The sequence below is a fragment of the Rhinoderma darwinii genome, chromosome 1, assembly GCF_050947455.1.
Source record: "Rhinoderma darwinii isolate aRhiDar2 chromosome 1, aRhiDar2.hap1, whole genome shotgun sequence".
In the NCBI taxonomy this organism is placed as follows: domain Eukaryota; kingdom Metazoa; phylum Chordata; class Amphibia; order Anura; family Rhinodermatidae; genus Rhinoderma; species Rhinoderma darwinii.
In genome coordinates, this window is record NC_134687.1 from 534,907,885 (window position 1) to 534,923,905 (window position 16,021).

At 40.6% G+C, this 16,021-nt stretch overlaps 1 protein-coding gene across 2 annotated transcripts in view; it reads left to right on the plus strand.

Annotated features, from left to right (window-relative positions):
- Positions 1 to 16,021, plus strand: part of MCTP1 (multiple C2 and transmembrane domain containing 1) — an 857,273-nt gene that overhangs the window by 387,868 nt on the left and 453,384 nt on the right. For both annotated transcript variants that reach the window (XM_075837154.1, XM_075837162.1), the window contains exons 8-9: positions 8,581 to 8,751; positions 11,639 to 11,769. In XM_075837154.1, coding sequence (XP_075693269.1) covers positions 8,581 to 8,751; positions 11,639 to 11,769 — 302 coding nt within the window. The remainder of the gene's footprint in view (positions 1 to 8,580; positions 8,752 to 11,638; positions 11,770 to 16,021) is intronic.

Consider the following 16,021-nt stretch of genomic DNA (forward strand, 5'->3'; position numbering starts at 1 on the left):
TACAGGACCCCAGTTCTTCAATAGGGATGACATTGCATTGACAGAAAAAGCATGGTACTCACCCAACCGACTGCGGTCCCGGGTTCGGCCACTCTCCCACTCCTGGCCAAAAAGCTCCCTCGCGACCTCCTCCCAGGCGTCCTCCTTGACCGTGCGGTCGCGGTACACCTCCGCGCGAGTGTCACTTATGGCCCTGGACCAGGGCGATGAGGCGCTCCTCGTCCATCCCACGCGGCATGGCAGCAGATGACAGTGGAAGCTAACTTCTGTCTCCAGTCAATAGCCTTGCCCACTCGCAGTCAAAAACGCAAGCACTTCCTGTTTTTTGTTTGCTTTGGCCAGCTTTATAGACTCTTTTTCATGGACATAACAAGTGATGCGTGATTTTCGTGCATGCAACGCAGGAGCGTACGTGTGTCATGCGTGGTTTTCACGCACCCATTGACTTCAATGGGTGCGTGATGCGCGAAAAACGCACGATTATAGAACATGTCGTGAGTTTTACGCCACGCACTCGCGCAGCGCAAAATTCACGCATCGTCTGCACTGCCCCATAGAGTAATATAGGTGCGTACGACACGCGTGAAAAGCACGCGCGTCGCACGCGCGTATATTACGCTCGTGTAAATGAGGCCTAAGTCCTGCAAGAGTGTCCCGTACAGGCTGGAGCAGTTACTCGGCTGTCTGATGACAGCTGGGCTCTTGCTTCAACGGTAGCAATCAAAGTTTATTTAAATGCTGCGGCCAATAGCGGCTGCAGCATTTAAGTCATTTACAGAGGGAGGAACTCCCTCTGTCACCCAATGCAATTGCGGGCCTCCAATGGGGTGTCATGGCAGCCGGGGGCCTAACAAAGGCAGAGGCACGTCCTAATAGATTGCCTGTCAGTTTTACACTGACAGGCAATAATGCTTTAGTATACTAAGCATTCCAAAGCATTATATCTGCGATCTAAAGATCGCATAGTGAAGTGCCATAGTGAGACTAAAAAAATAAGTAATAAATATTAAATAAAAATTATTAATAAAGATTACAGTTAAAAAACAAACAAACATTTTTTTTTCCATTAAAAAGTGGTTTTGTTTAGTAAAAGTGTAAAAAAGAAATAAAAGTAGACATATTTGGTGTCGCCGTAATCGTACCGACCCATAGAATAAATGGTAACATGTTATTTATGGTAAACGGCATAAATTTAAAACGCATAAAACAATGGCGGAATTGCTGTTTTTATTCTATTCCCCCTCAAAAAAAGTTAACAGTTAATAAAAAACCTTATATGTACCCCTAAATGGTGCCATTAAAAAATACAACTAATCCCTCAAAAAAAGTTCTCGTACAGCTATGGCGACATAAGGATAAAAAAATTATAGTTCTTTAAATGCGACGATGGAAAAACGAAAAAAAAAAAAATTGATTGGTCATTAGGCCTAAAATAAATAGGCTGGTCACTAAAGGGTTAAACTAGACAATCACTTTAAAATACTTAATTCTTTTACTAATTTGTTGGCATAACCTTGGTTTACCTTTGCAGCCAAGTTTTCTGTATCTGTTCTGTATTGTATTCTATAGGCTTTTGATTGGTTTAGTTTGAAAAGCAATTTTGATCATTGGAAGAATTGTTGCATGGGTGACTGCTCTCACTTGTATTGTTACAGAAATACATTTAGCAAAGAGAGAACACATTTTCACTGATAAAAGCTTTAGTTTTTTTCTGATAAGACTCTCATTTCCAGGTGCAAGTTATACCAAGCTGCATTACTGACCTTTCAAGATAACTTACATTTCCTAATGAGGACTGCCTCTGGACCATTTCACTGTTTCGTAGATGCTTCCCAAACAAAACACATCGAGAAGACAAATGATTATAATGTGAAAGACAATTTGAGCTTCTGCAAGTGTTCATATTTAACTGGCAAGAGTAGACGAGTTCAGATATCATTGTCTGCCGTGGATTGAAATAAAAAGCGAGATTTGCTATAGAAATACAGTATAATGAGAGAAGATGCCTGTAATCCAAATTGTGTACACATACCAACAGTAACTACTGCTATTGTGACATCCCCTGCTTCAAGATATATACGGTTTCTTTTTGTAAAGTATGGAATATGAATAAATAACAGACATATTGTTTCATATTTACTAAGGCCTCATGCCCACTTCAGCTTTTTTCTTCAGGGTGCTATCCGTTTTTTTTTTAACTGATAGCACCCTGACACATTCATTTTAATGGGGCCATGCGCACTTCCGTTGTTTTAACCGTGTGGCCGTTCCATCAAAAATAGGACAGGTCCTACTCCTGTCCATTTATGACTGAACAGTCTCGGAATTTTCATTAATTTGGTCCGTGAAACAACGGACTGCACACGGAAGCTATCCGTGTGCAGTCCGTGTTTCACGGATCCGTCATTAACGGCCGTACGACGGCCAATGGAAGTGTGCATGAAGCCTAAGACTGGCATTTATTATGTCAGTCTAACTAAAGAAGGTAGCGTGACGTACACCAAATTTATAAAAAAATCGTATTATTAAAGGCTCTTATTACATTTATTGTATTTTCCGCTGTCTAATGGTAAGTCAATTAAATTTTATTTTTCTAGAACATTAATAGGAAAAATATGAAGAAATTAATGTGAATGAAAAATTGAATACACAAATATTCTTCTATATGTAAATACTATTTAGAATTTGATTTTTACTTTGTATTTCTCAGTTACTTGTATAAAAATGTGATATCCTTGCAGTGGTCTGGGTGACTGTTGGCAGTAATCCGAGTATAATGCTATGAAAATGTGACAATTTATTATATGCATACATTATTCACTTTACAGTGTGCAGTATTTAATTATCCGTGTATGTCAGGAGGAAAGTGAAACTTTTAGGTTTTTTTTAAGCGATTACTATGTCCTTTCAGCTAGTTATAGATGAGCATTAGGGAGTGAGAATCCATTCTAATAACAATTATACAAAGCTGAAGTAAAACTTTTCTAATAAATGTGTCATTGAGTTCAAAAACAACAACATTCTAAATAAGATAGAATAACACCAGTATAACATTCGAATGGCCAGCATGTAATATTACATTATAGCCAGATACGGTTACCTATCAGCGGTTATTGCCAGGGGTCGAAGAAGCTGGACCCACGGCAATCAGCTCTTCGCCAGACCCATAGCAATCAGCTCTTCGCCAGACCCATAGCAATCAGCTCTTCGCCAGACCCACGGCAGTCAGCTCTTCGCCAGACCCATAGCAATCAGCTCTTCGCCAGACCCATAGCAATCAGCTCTTCGCCAGACCCACGGCAATCAGCTCTTCGCCAGACCCACGGCAATCAGCTCTTCGCCAGACCCATAGTAATCAGCTCTTCGCCTTCTTTGACTTCTATGCAAAAAGTGAATTTGGAAAATTAGATTTCCACCAGTTTCTATTGGTCTGAAAATGTATTGTACCTGATTGGTCTGATTATTTTACTAACAAAATGTTTGAGGCTAGACCCGGCTAAAGTAACTTGACCTCGGTTTTGGATACAGTTTTGGAACCATTTAGTCATGATCATCCCTTATGGAATTCGGGTGTGCAGGTTGAAGGGAATGAAAAGATGTTCTTGTACCCATGCTGCCCAACTCCGTTTCCGTTTCCGCGGAAACCGTGCCGCAAAACGCGCCAGAAAATGGACAAAAATGCCTCTCATTGATTTCAATGGGAGGCAAAGGTGTTTTTTTCCCGCAAGCGGAAAAACCGGCTTGTGGGAAAACGAAGAGACATGCCCTATCTTCGGATCAATCGGATCTTGGGATCAATGGGAGGCAGAGAAAGCGTATTTCGCAGCGTTTTATGCCCGCGGCGCTCAATGGCCATGGGCGAAAAACACCACGAAAAACTGAATTTTGAGGCAGATTTTCCTCCTGCAAAAAAACTCTGTGTGAACCCGGCCTTAGGCTATGTTCACACGGAGTATTTTGCCGAGTTTTTTGACGCGGAAACCGTGTCGCAAAACTCGGTCAAAAACGGCCCGAGAAACGCCTCCCATTGATTTCAATGGGAGGCGTCGGCGTCATGCCCTATCTTCGGGCGCTTCCGCCTCTGACCTCCCATTGACTTCAATGGGAGGCAGAGAAAGCGTATTTCGCGCTGTTTTATGCCCGCGGCGCTCAATGGCCGCGGGCGAAAAACGGCACGAAAATCGCCGTGAAAATCGGCGTGCAGGGAGAGGAATATCTGCCTCAAACTTCCAAAAATTTTGAGGCAGATATTCCTCCTGCAAAAAACTCCGTGTGAACATAGCCTTACTCTCTCAGACAGTTTACATTGCAGTTGTAAGTAAAGGCTCTTGCTCCTCACCGTATTCCTCTATCTAATCTTGGTCCTATGTGGGTAATATGCCAAACCTTCTTGACCCACAAATCCATGTGGTTCTCCCCATATTAAGTAATAAAATACTTTTTAGGGGTTTAGCCCAAAATCAATGTAGCTGAAGGAAAAATAATCTACTGCCATGTTTTTTTACATTGTGGTCCTAGAAATACTATGGCAGAAACCATAAAACTCCTGCTTTAGGGCTTATTCACACGAACATATTATACGTCCGTGCTACGCGCGTGATTTTCACGCGCGTCGCACGGACCTATGTTGCTGAATGGGGCCGTTCAGACTGTCAGTAAATTTCACGCAGCGTATGTCCGCTGCGTGAAACGCACGACATGTCCTATATTTGGCCGTGTTTCGCGCTGCACGCACGCATTGAAGTCAATGGGTGCATGCAAATCGCGCTCGGCACACGGAAGCACTTCCGGGTGCCGCTCGTGATTCGCGCAACAGCAGTACAAACATTGAATGAAAACAGAAAAGCACCACGTACTTTTGTAAACATAAAACCAGAGTGTCATTATGATGCCGGCTGCGCGAAAATCACGCAGCCGTGCACCATATGCTGCTGACATACGGACCTTTTGCGCGCGCAAAGCGCAGTGTTTTTTGTGCGCGCAAAACGGACACGCTCGTGTGAATCCGGCCTTACAGTATGATTCCATAACAATTGCAATGAGCCTGCAAGGTTTATCTGTGCCTGTATAGTGTATATTTTACACGCAGTGACATTAGGTTCTTAATGTACTGTCTGTGATCATTCTGTTGACAGACTTTTATAACCCCTTCCGGCCACAGCAATTTTTCAGATTTTCATTTTCATTTTTTCCTCCCCACCTTCCAAAAGCCATAACTTTTTATTTTTTTTGTCGATATAGTCCTATGCGTGCTTGATTTTTGCGGGACAAGTTGTAGTTTTTCATGCCACCCTTTATTGTACCATATAATGTACTAAGAAATGGGAACAAAATTATTTGTTCGGTAGAAAATGAAAAAAACAGCGATTCCTCCATAGTTTTTTGCGCTTCGTTTTTATGGCATTCAACTGTTAATTTTATTCTGCATGTCAATATGATTATGGCGATTTCAAATTTAGATTGTTTTTTTTATATTTTACTACTTTTACAAGGAAAAAAACTAACTGTAAAAAATAACATTTATTTTGTTTCACCAAATTCTAAGAGTCATAAATTTTTTTATTTTTACGTCGATTGAGCAGCATGAGGGCTTATTTCTTGCGGGACAAGCTTTAGTTTTTAATGGTATGATTTAGAGGTACATGCGTGGTTTTGATCACTTTTTATTCAATTTTTTGTGGAAGATGAGGTGTGGGCTAAAATGTTTTATATTGTAATAGTTCAGACTTTTACAGATGTGGCGATACCAGTTCTGTTTATTATTATTTTTTTTTAATGGTAAAAGTTTTAGTACATAAAATAAAACTTTATTTAACTGATTTTTACTTTTTTTTTAGTCATAACAACAATGGGGTAGGGTTTGGCTGTTAGAGGGGGTTGCCACCCTCTTTCTAACTAATTAAATGCCGCGGTCACTAATGACCATGGCATTTAATGAGTTAAATGAGCGGGATCGACTCCCGCTTTGTATGGAGCGGGCTCAGCCCATGAGCCCGCTCCATACTTCCCCTATTACGTAAGTATATGTCATACGTCGGGAAGGGGTTAAAGAGGACTTGTCACATCTCCTGACATGCCTATTTTAGTAAATACTTATACTCCCCATTAAATAACCATTCTGGAACATATTTTCTTAGAACTGTGCGTTGTGCTGTTACTCCTGTTAAAAATCTATGAATACATTGACAACTGGGAGTTCCCATTTCCCTAGTCAATCTGTGTAGGAACTCACCCCCAATTAGTAATACCCAGTTGCCAATTTAATTATAATATTTTTGGAGGCGTAACAGAGGAACGACACAACATAGAGTTCTGAGAAAAGTCGATCCAGAAGTGTTATGTCATGGGGAATTCATATATTTACTAAAACAGACATTTCAGGAGAGGTAACAGATCCTTTTTAACCCCTTAACGACATGCAACATACATGTACTTGGCAGCCGTTAAGGGGAAGTATGGAGCAGGATGATCTCACTCCATACTAAGCAGGTGTCGGCTGTGTAATACATCCGACACCTCACTGTATTGGGCGTAATCAAAGATCACTTTGAGTCCGCTCTTTTAACCCCTTAGATGCCGCAGTCAATTGTGACTGTTAGAATGGAGGGGGCGGCTCCCTATGACGTGCCACCACCCCTCCACAACTCGAAAGCGGGGTGCTGAGGGTCATCATGGCAGCCTGGGGGCCTAATGAAGGCCCTCAGGTCTGCCATCTTTGTACACCTTTTAAGCCGTGCCAGGGCTCAATAGGAACCTGTCAAAATTGCTATATACATTAGTATTGCAGAATATAGTGCAAGCGATCCAACAATCGCTGGTTCAAGTCCCCTACGGAGACTTCTAAAAAAAATTAAAAACAGTTAAAGTTTAAATAAAACATTTTAAAAAGAAAATGAAATATTAAAAGTTTTAAAAAAAAACTTTTCCCGTTTTCTCCCTGAAAAAAATAAAAGTTAACATAACTGGTATCGCCATGTCCGCTAAAGTCCAAACTATTACAATATAACGTTATTTAACCCACTCGGCTAACGCCATATTAAAACATAAATTAAAAACTTCCAAATTGCTGTTTTTTGGTCACCTCTTTTCCCACAAAAAAATTGAATAAAAAGTAATCAAATAGTCGCATGTATCCCAATAAAAATGACATTTCGCCACGCAAAAAATAAGACCTCTAATTTGATCACTAAAAAAAATCACACCGCTTAGGGCATGACCACACATGGCGGAATTCCTCCGCAACTGTCCGCATCAATGCCGCACAGAATCTGCGTTGCAGATTCTGCAGCAGATCTGCACAAAATGTGCAGAAAATTGATGCGGACTGGCCGCTGCGGACTGCAGGAAAAGTGCTTCTCTTCTCCCTATTCAGTGCAGGATAGAGAGAAGGGACAGCACTTTCCCTAGTGAAAGTCAAAGAAATTCATACTTACCGGCCGTTGTCTTGGTCACGCGTCCCTCTTTCGGCATCCGGCCCGACCTCCCTGGATGACGCTCCAGTCCATGTGACCGCTGCAGCCTGTGCTTGGCCTGTGATTGGCTGCAGCCGTCACTTACACTGAAACGTCATCCTGGGAGGCCGGACTGGAGACAGACGCAGGGAGTTCTCGGTAAGTATGAACTTATATATTTTTTTACAGATACATGTATATTGAGATCGGTAGTCACTGTCCCGGGTGCAGAAACAGTTACTGCCGATCGCGTAACTCTTTCAGCACCCTGGACAGTGACTATTTACAGACGTCTCCTAGCAACGCTCCCGTCATTACGGGAGCCCCATTGACTTCCTCAGTCTGGCTGTAGACCTAGAAATACATAGGTCCAGCCAGAATGAAGAAATGTCATGGTAGTAAAAACAATACGCTCCGCAGCACACATAAGATCTGCGGACTTCATTGCGGAATTTTGACTCTCCATTGAAGTCAATGGAGAAATTCCGCCATGAGTCCGCAACCAGTCCGCCACTGCTCCGCAACAGACAGAGCATGCTGCGGACACCAAATTCCGCTCCGCAGCCTATGCTCCGCAGCGGAATTGTACGCATCGTGTAAACGAACACTGCTAAATTAAAGTGAAAGTCAATGGAGAAACGGCTCCGCTGCGGATTAACGCTGCGGAGTGTCCGCAGCGGAATTTAAGTGAAATTCCGCTTTGTGTGAACCCGCCCTAAATTGACAGAAAAAAAAAAAAGTTATGGCTCTCAGAATGTGGCGACACAAAACAATATTTTTTTAACAAATAGTTTTTTTATGAAAGTGGTAAAACATAAAATAAATATAAATTTGGTATCGCCGTAATCATATCAACCCGTAGAATAAAGTGAACATGTAGTTTTTACTGCACAATGAGCGCTGTAAAACTGAAACCCTCAAATAATGGCGCAATCGCTGTTTTATGCCCATTTCATCCCACAAATGATTATTTTTCCGTTTCCAAGTACATTATATGGTACATTAAATGGTGCCATGAAAAACTACACAATGCTTTTATTAAAATTGTGATTACATTTTATTTTTACATTGTATGACAAAGTGCCATTGTCTGCTTCTCTCTTACTTACGTTCTTTTTTATTTCTGCAGTTTCAGACACAAAGTTTACGAATTTCAGACCTACATCGAAAATCTCACTTGTGGAGAGGGGTAGTAAGCATCACCCTCATTGAGGGGCAGGATCTTAAAGCCATGGATGCAAATGGGCTTAGTGATCCTTATGTGAAATTTCGACTAGGTCATCAGAAATACAAGAGCAAGGTAAATGAACTTTCAATTGCAGTCATCTTTAGTTTCTTGACAAAATGTTTAAGAAAGATTAGAAAGATAAATAGATAAATGGTCAGACAGATTGTATGTATTTATTTTTTTTCTAGAAAGTCTGAGTCGTGCTTTCTGTCACCCAAAGTGCAGAGGTGCCACACAGAAAAGTGCACAAAGGATGCGGTCTATCGCAGCCCTACTCCAAAAGGAGAGAGGCCCCGCATAACCATTCCCCGACCCCTCAAACCATAGGCCAAGAGAATCGAGGATCAATGAACCCCCTTACCGAAGCTAAGGGGGACCCAACAACACTCCAAGGCTTCTACCTGGGCTGCCACCCCAGTGTCCACCATGGAGCCTACATTTGGTTGCGCCTCCCTTCCGAAGAAGGGAGGCCGGGTTGCAGGGGAAAAAGGAACCAGAAGGCCACACATTTTCCCCCTAGACCTTGGAAGGGTCCCAAAAGGGCACCGCATCCAAAAATCCTGTGACACACGTGACAAACACACAGTGAAAAAAAACAAAATTAAATAAGTGACTGTGCGCTGTGATACAGCCTGGACATTCGCCAGATATAAAAATTAAATATCTATATATTCATAATATGTGCATAACATGTAGTACCTGTCAATCTTTTATTTCCAGTTTATTTAAAAGTAGTTTCCCTCTTAGGGTCCCCTAGCAATAAGCTGAACAAAGGGTTTTCCGATCTTGGAACCTGCAAACGGGCAGGGAATCTCTCAAGTCACTGTTATTTTACCGACAGTACTACCAGAAGTATTACACAGTTTCCATTGAAATCAATGGACCATCTGGGCAATACGCTCCTCCAGGGCAAAATACACTATTTGTATTTACTCTCTCCCCTAAATCATACATGGGGCTTTTCCCTGGATTAAACACTACTTTTCTCTGTTAGATCATGCAAAATATAACAATTTCTCAAATGTAATAATTTTTATTTTTTTAAATGTACCTGTGTCTAGATATTCCTGTTACATACTTGTTATGGCACCCCTGGTGTTCTTTTGATTTCTTCTTATGACATGACCAGACATGGCAGAATTGCTCTGGAATTCCGCTGCGGACAGTCCACTGCGGAAATCCACAGCGTACACGTTTTCCATTTTTTTCCACAGCTTTTTAGTGAGGTTCGTTTACACGTTGCGGAAAACTCCGCTGCGGACCATAGGCTGCGGTGCGGAATTTGGTGTCCGCAGCATACACTGGTTCTTGCGGACGTGTAGCGGACTTGTTGCGGACTCATTGCGGAATTTCTCCATTGACTTCAATGGAGAGTCAAAATTCTGCAATGAAGTCCGCTGATGTTATGTGTGCTGCGTAGCGTATTTGTTTTACGAACATGACATTTCTTCATTCTGGCTGGACCTATGTATTTCTGAGGCCCCATGCACACTAACGTAAAAACGCCCGTAATCACGGGCCGTTATTGCGGCACGGGCAGGCCCATAGAAGTCAATGGGGCTCCTGTAATTACGAGTGACTACGTGTGTGCACCCGTAATTACGGGAGCGTTGCTAGGCGACGTCAAGGGATAGTCACTGTCCAGGGTGCTGAAAGAGTTAAACGATCGGCAGTAACTGTTTCAGCACCCAGGACAGTGACTACCGATCACAATATACATCAACCTGTAAAAAAAATAGAAGTTCCTACTTACCGAGAACTCCCTGCTTCTTCCTCCAGTCCGGCCTCCCGGGATGACGTTTCAGTCCAAGTGACGGCTGCAGCCAATCACAGGCTGCAGCGGTCACATGGACTGCCGCGTCATCCAGGGAGGTCGGGCTGGATGTCGAAAAAGAGGGACGCGTCACCAAGACAACGGCCGGGTAAGTATGAATTTCTTTTACTTTTACTAGGGAAAGGGCTGTCCCTTCTCTCTATCCTGCAGTGATAGAGAGAAGGGAAGTACTTTCACCTCAATACGCAACGGCTAGTCCGCATCAATTTAATGCCCATTTTAGGCAGAGCCACAACAGAATCTGCAACGCAGATTATCTGCGGCATTGATGCGTACAGTGGCGGAAGAAATACGCCACGTCTGGTCATGCCCTTAGAACGTCCACTTAAAGTGTCCAGTGACGGTGGAGACACATGCCCAATAGAGTAAGTACTTCTATTGAGCAGGCCAGCCAATACAAATTATCGCCATAGCACGTATGTAATAGCAATATAGCAATATCTAGACACAGAAGCTGTTGTTTTTTTAGAAATTGTTATTTTTGGAGAGAAATGTAAAATTTAACTTAAAATGCCCTAATAGTGTATTTGAAGTGGTATTGTCTAAACCAAGCAATCTCTTCTAACACTAGGCCCACAATTGTCAAAATATTTTAGCCAATTCTTAGCTTAAAGCTAGACTAATTATTAATGTACAGTATGTTACAACAAGTTTATGACTACATCTGCCCCCTATCGATAAATCTGTCACAACATACCATCACTGCCACTAACTTTTTTTTTCCACGAGCAGCCAAAATAAATTTTTGGCGCTGATTTCGATGCAGTTTCCACGTCAAAATCAGCGCCAAAACAACTGTGTGAACTGACCCTTTCTATGCCAGCGTCTGTGTGGAGTAGAGATGCAACTTTTTTTTTCTAATTTGTGACTTTTTTGCAACTTTTTTTAAAAGTTGTATTTCTTAAATGTGTCCAAATCTTGGCTAAGCAGTAAGTTATGCCCACTTTTTACTCCACTTTTACAAACTGACGTGCACAGTGCAAATGGATTTAAATTCTGGCACAAATGGTTAATACATTTGTCACACATAAGATTAGACCCTATTTTGATGGCCATTGTCTTACCTGTATGGGAAACATTCATATGTATGGGAAATACTCCAATTGTGTTTGCCGTCTCTTTTAGACTCTTCCAAAGACCCTGAATCCTCAATGGAGGGAGCAGTTTAACATGCATCTTTTTGAGGAGCACGGTGGAATAATTGACATCACAGTATGGGACAAAGATGCTGGCAAGAGAGATGATTTTATTGGAAGGTGGGTAACTTTAGAATGGAAAAACACTGACGCAGTAATGGCTGATACAAAGTACAGTACTCTTTTTTATGTAACTAAATGGCACGTGGGAATGCAGAATTTAGCCAGTAGATGTCATATTTTCCAAGCATTTGAAAATGTAATTTCTATTTTCTATGGTTTCAAAAGTCTCTGAAGTTGTGAAGTTAGAACTCCTACATTTGTTTCCACATAATTAGGTCACAGCCTAAAGTATAACCCCTTCCCGCCACAATTTTTTTGTTTTTTGTTTTTCCATTCCCACCTTAAAAATGTCATAGCTTCTTTATATTTCAAACAACATTATTTTGCGGGATGAGTTGTAGGTTTAAATGGCACCAATTAATGCATCATATAAAAAAAAAATGTATTGCCATATTCTGTGCCCCATAACTTTCTATATATATTATAAGTACATGGTTGTTCCATCATTAATTGATATCATTGTACCCTGATGAACCAAGAAATTTGGGTAATGCGTTTGGACATGACATACGTATATACTTTTCAGAGTATAAGTCATATCTGGCATCTGGTGTAGGGTATTTGTATTTAGGACATATCTTGCAATTCGTTCTTGTAATGGTCCTTTTTAGAAGTGATCTGCACGATATGGTGCAAAAGAGCACTACAGCAGGTTCCTGAGCGAGTCGCCCCTTTTCGGGCAATTACTTTGCTGTCCTTAGCGTCTTTGGAATAGGGTCATATTAGAGTCAGGTTTGAGTATGCAGGTAGGACCCAGGGTGTATCAGCTACTCTTGACTCTCTTCTTTGAACCTTTTCTGCCCATTTGGTTAGCATGTATTTTGCATGATGTATCAAATAATATGCTGGAGTACCCCATTTTCTGAGAAATTAATTGATATTGATTATTTTAGTTTGAAAATTATAAAATAAAAAGTTATATTTTAGAGGTTTTTGCTTGTTAGTGGAGATATGACTTTTTTGCAAACCAAATTCATGATATTATTGGTGCATTTTACACCAATGTTTAGTATAGTAAAATTGCAACATTATTTAATTGGACAGAAAGTGACAAGTTTTTTTTCTGTCATGTCTATCCATGGAAAAATAAATTAGGAAAAATTGCAGTTTTCACATGTGCTGATATCCCGTGTAAAAAAAAAAAATAGACTTCAGACTGGTAGAAAAAAAACCACCTTGTTTAACAGCCTTTAGTGAAATTGTATGTTATCACTAGTAGGCACAGGATTAATGACAGAATGGCAGTAGCCTCAGTAGAAAATGTTGGCTTTACACATAAGATCACTATCAGCAGTACATCTTCCCTGACTTTTTACTGCCATAGTTGTAGGGTATGAGTCACTGCAGGAATCTGGCAACGATCATTTTAAAATCAAATTGGGCTAATTTGGCAGGTTTTGCTAACATTTATCTAATTTTGTATAGCCAACATAAGACACAAAGGGAAAATATAGACAGCACAATTTGAGAAGAGTGAGGGGGCTATCTGAAGAGGGCTGGCACTGCCTATCTCAAGATCCAGACTCTTTTGTAAAGCATTCCTCTCCAATGGTGTACGAAGGTTAATGGCTATGGGCACCTTAGCACTGGATTTTTTTTATTGTTGATTTGCATCCTAAATTCAAAATTAAGACATTTTCTTAAAAAGTTTCCTAACATTTTGCTGTTGTAGATTCTATGTAACACATAGCTGGTTGTCTTGCTGCTTCTGACATGTATCTGACAGCACAGGATCTCTCTGCGTATGAATGTCCGTGGGCATTGCATGTGTCCGTTTTTTTACACCCGTATGTCATTCATTTTTCTCCTCTACAAGCACTTCCTGGTTTCGCTTTACTTTTTTTTTATGCATCGCTTAGCAACGGATCTGTGAAAAACAGAAAGGACACAGATTTCGTCCGTTTGCTGACTGTTTTTTTTTCACGCATTCATAGACTTCAATTATCGAGTCTAGTCCAAAAAAATAAACCACAAATGGGCATGCCATGAATTTCTTGCAACTGAGACTTGTTACGTTGAAATAAACAGATGTGTGAACTGCCCCATTGACTTTTACGGGTCAGAGTGACGTCCGTTGTTAAAAATGGATAAGAAATATGTTCCTGTGAATAAGGAGATAGAGTTAACAGCAGGGAGGTGGAGGAGATCAGAGTGTTGAGAGGGAGGAAAGCATTTTAAGGGAGGGAAGTTCACACAGGCAGTCAGTATAAGAGTAAAGATGGAGAGAAAAATGACATGGGAAGGATAGGGGAATCACACAGTGTGTTCAAGTCTAGAGAGTAAGTAGAACACCCATGGCAGAAGGTGCAAAGGGGTGATCACACACTCTTCAGCATTAGTGCCTGTCTGCACAAGGAAGAGGAGATCCCTCATTGGCTGTAGAAGGAGAAAGCAGTACAGGAATGAAACTGTGCTGATACATGAGAGCTAGTGAAGGCAGCAGCATTCTGGAGTCATAGAACTAATGTCCAGCATGTATTAGTGGGAGGGAATGGCCCTCATGAGAAAAGTCTGAAACTAGAAGCAGGTTGCAAACTGCATAACAGAGATCTGAAAATGAATGAAGGAATGAAAATTTCAGCCTGAGACTTAGTGCAACTTTTTTTTTTTAACTCCAGGTAACCACTACTATATATAAAAAAGAAAAATATTTTTGCCATGTCAATGATGTCCTTAGCCTTCAAGGATGCCTTTGAGGATTGCCTCAAAAAAAGGAATGAAAGTATAACTAAATTTTTTATATCTGTAAAATGGCTGAAGTTGAACAAAAGATAAAAAAACATGTACTACCTAGGAACATGCTTGGGTAAATAAGTAATACTTTTTTTGCGGGCTGTCCTTATAATATTTGCTCTTTAGTTCAATGCCAGGGCTCCATATCGACTTGGAATTTTTTTGATTGTTGTGCAACTTTTTTCCTCACAAGGATTTGCTGAAGTCGCATAACCGTCGCGGTAACCTGCAATTTTACTGTGATCGCTGCATAACCAAAGTAGTGGTGGAGCCATAGCCTGAATGTTAAAAATGTTATCTAGCACAATACATGATAGTTAATAAGCCAAATTTTACATCTTTATAGTCCACTCCTTCTGAATTTATAAAAAAAAATTACTCCAATTATAACTGTGTATCTATTATATAATTTAAGCAGGAATTCACGAGAGCCGCTATATTTCTCTCGGAGGAGGAACAAGCTAATTTATCTCCAAAGACAAAGCTTTTAAAATGCACCCTCCACTGCTCAGTGTGCTCAGACGAATTAGTGTTTTAACTATTTCTCTTGTACACTGTGATAAGGCACTGAAATAAGATAATGTGGTAGGTTTTACCCGAAGTCCCATGAACAAACTCATAGGGCAAATATTGGTATGACAATGAGTTGTCTTAATTGGCAGTACATCTCTGCTGCATCGGCTCAACTGTGCTGCATCCACATCACATAAGCCCTACAAAAACTAAATCTATTAGGCCTTAGACGCCTATATTATAAGATATAATAACTTGTCAAAGGTCACACCTGCTCCTCAACACATTTCTATTACCAAGATTGCTATGGTGCTGTGATGCGCAGCAAAATGGGGAAAATACGCTAAATGTGAGTTCTTCAAGAGACACATAAGTTATAATACATTGCCGCATGTGTGCAATAATATTCAGACTTTCTATGCCAAGATTGCCTTGCATTTGTGCATTTTTGGTGGGAGTATTAGGGTTTTTAGAGCTGCCGGTAAACCAGAAAGAATATTAATAAAGTGACTGTGATAATAACTTGGGAGGATTTACCATTTAACAAGTAATACAATGTAGTCACATATTGCTCTAATATTGAAAGCATGTCTTCACCTTTAACTTACTTTTGACATGTCATTGAGACAGAGATATTGGTGGGGGTTCATGCCGACAGCTCTCCAGCTAGAATAAATGTGACTATGTTTCCAAGTTATGCTGAGAGCTCTTCCATTGAACTCATTGGTAAAGTGCCATAGCCATATATACTCTATTTGTGTATTGATAACAACATCTTAACACGGAGTTCTTATGGCAGGGACACATAGCTCTGTCATCTGTATGATGTATGTCTTATGCTGAGAGCTCTACCTTTGAAAACATTGGCAAAGTCCTTTATTCTAGCAATTTGTGGGGTTTTAGACTCATAATCTTTAACCATTTTCTTGTTGCATCATCTTTATCATTAAAGGGGTATTCCAGTTTTAGTGAATAAAGCTTTTGTATAATGAAAAAGTAAGCA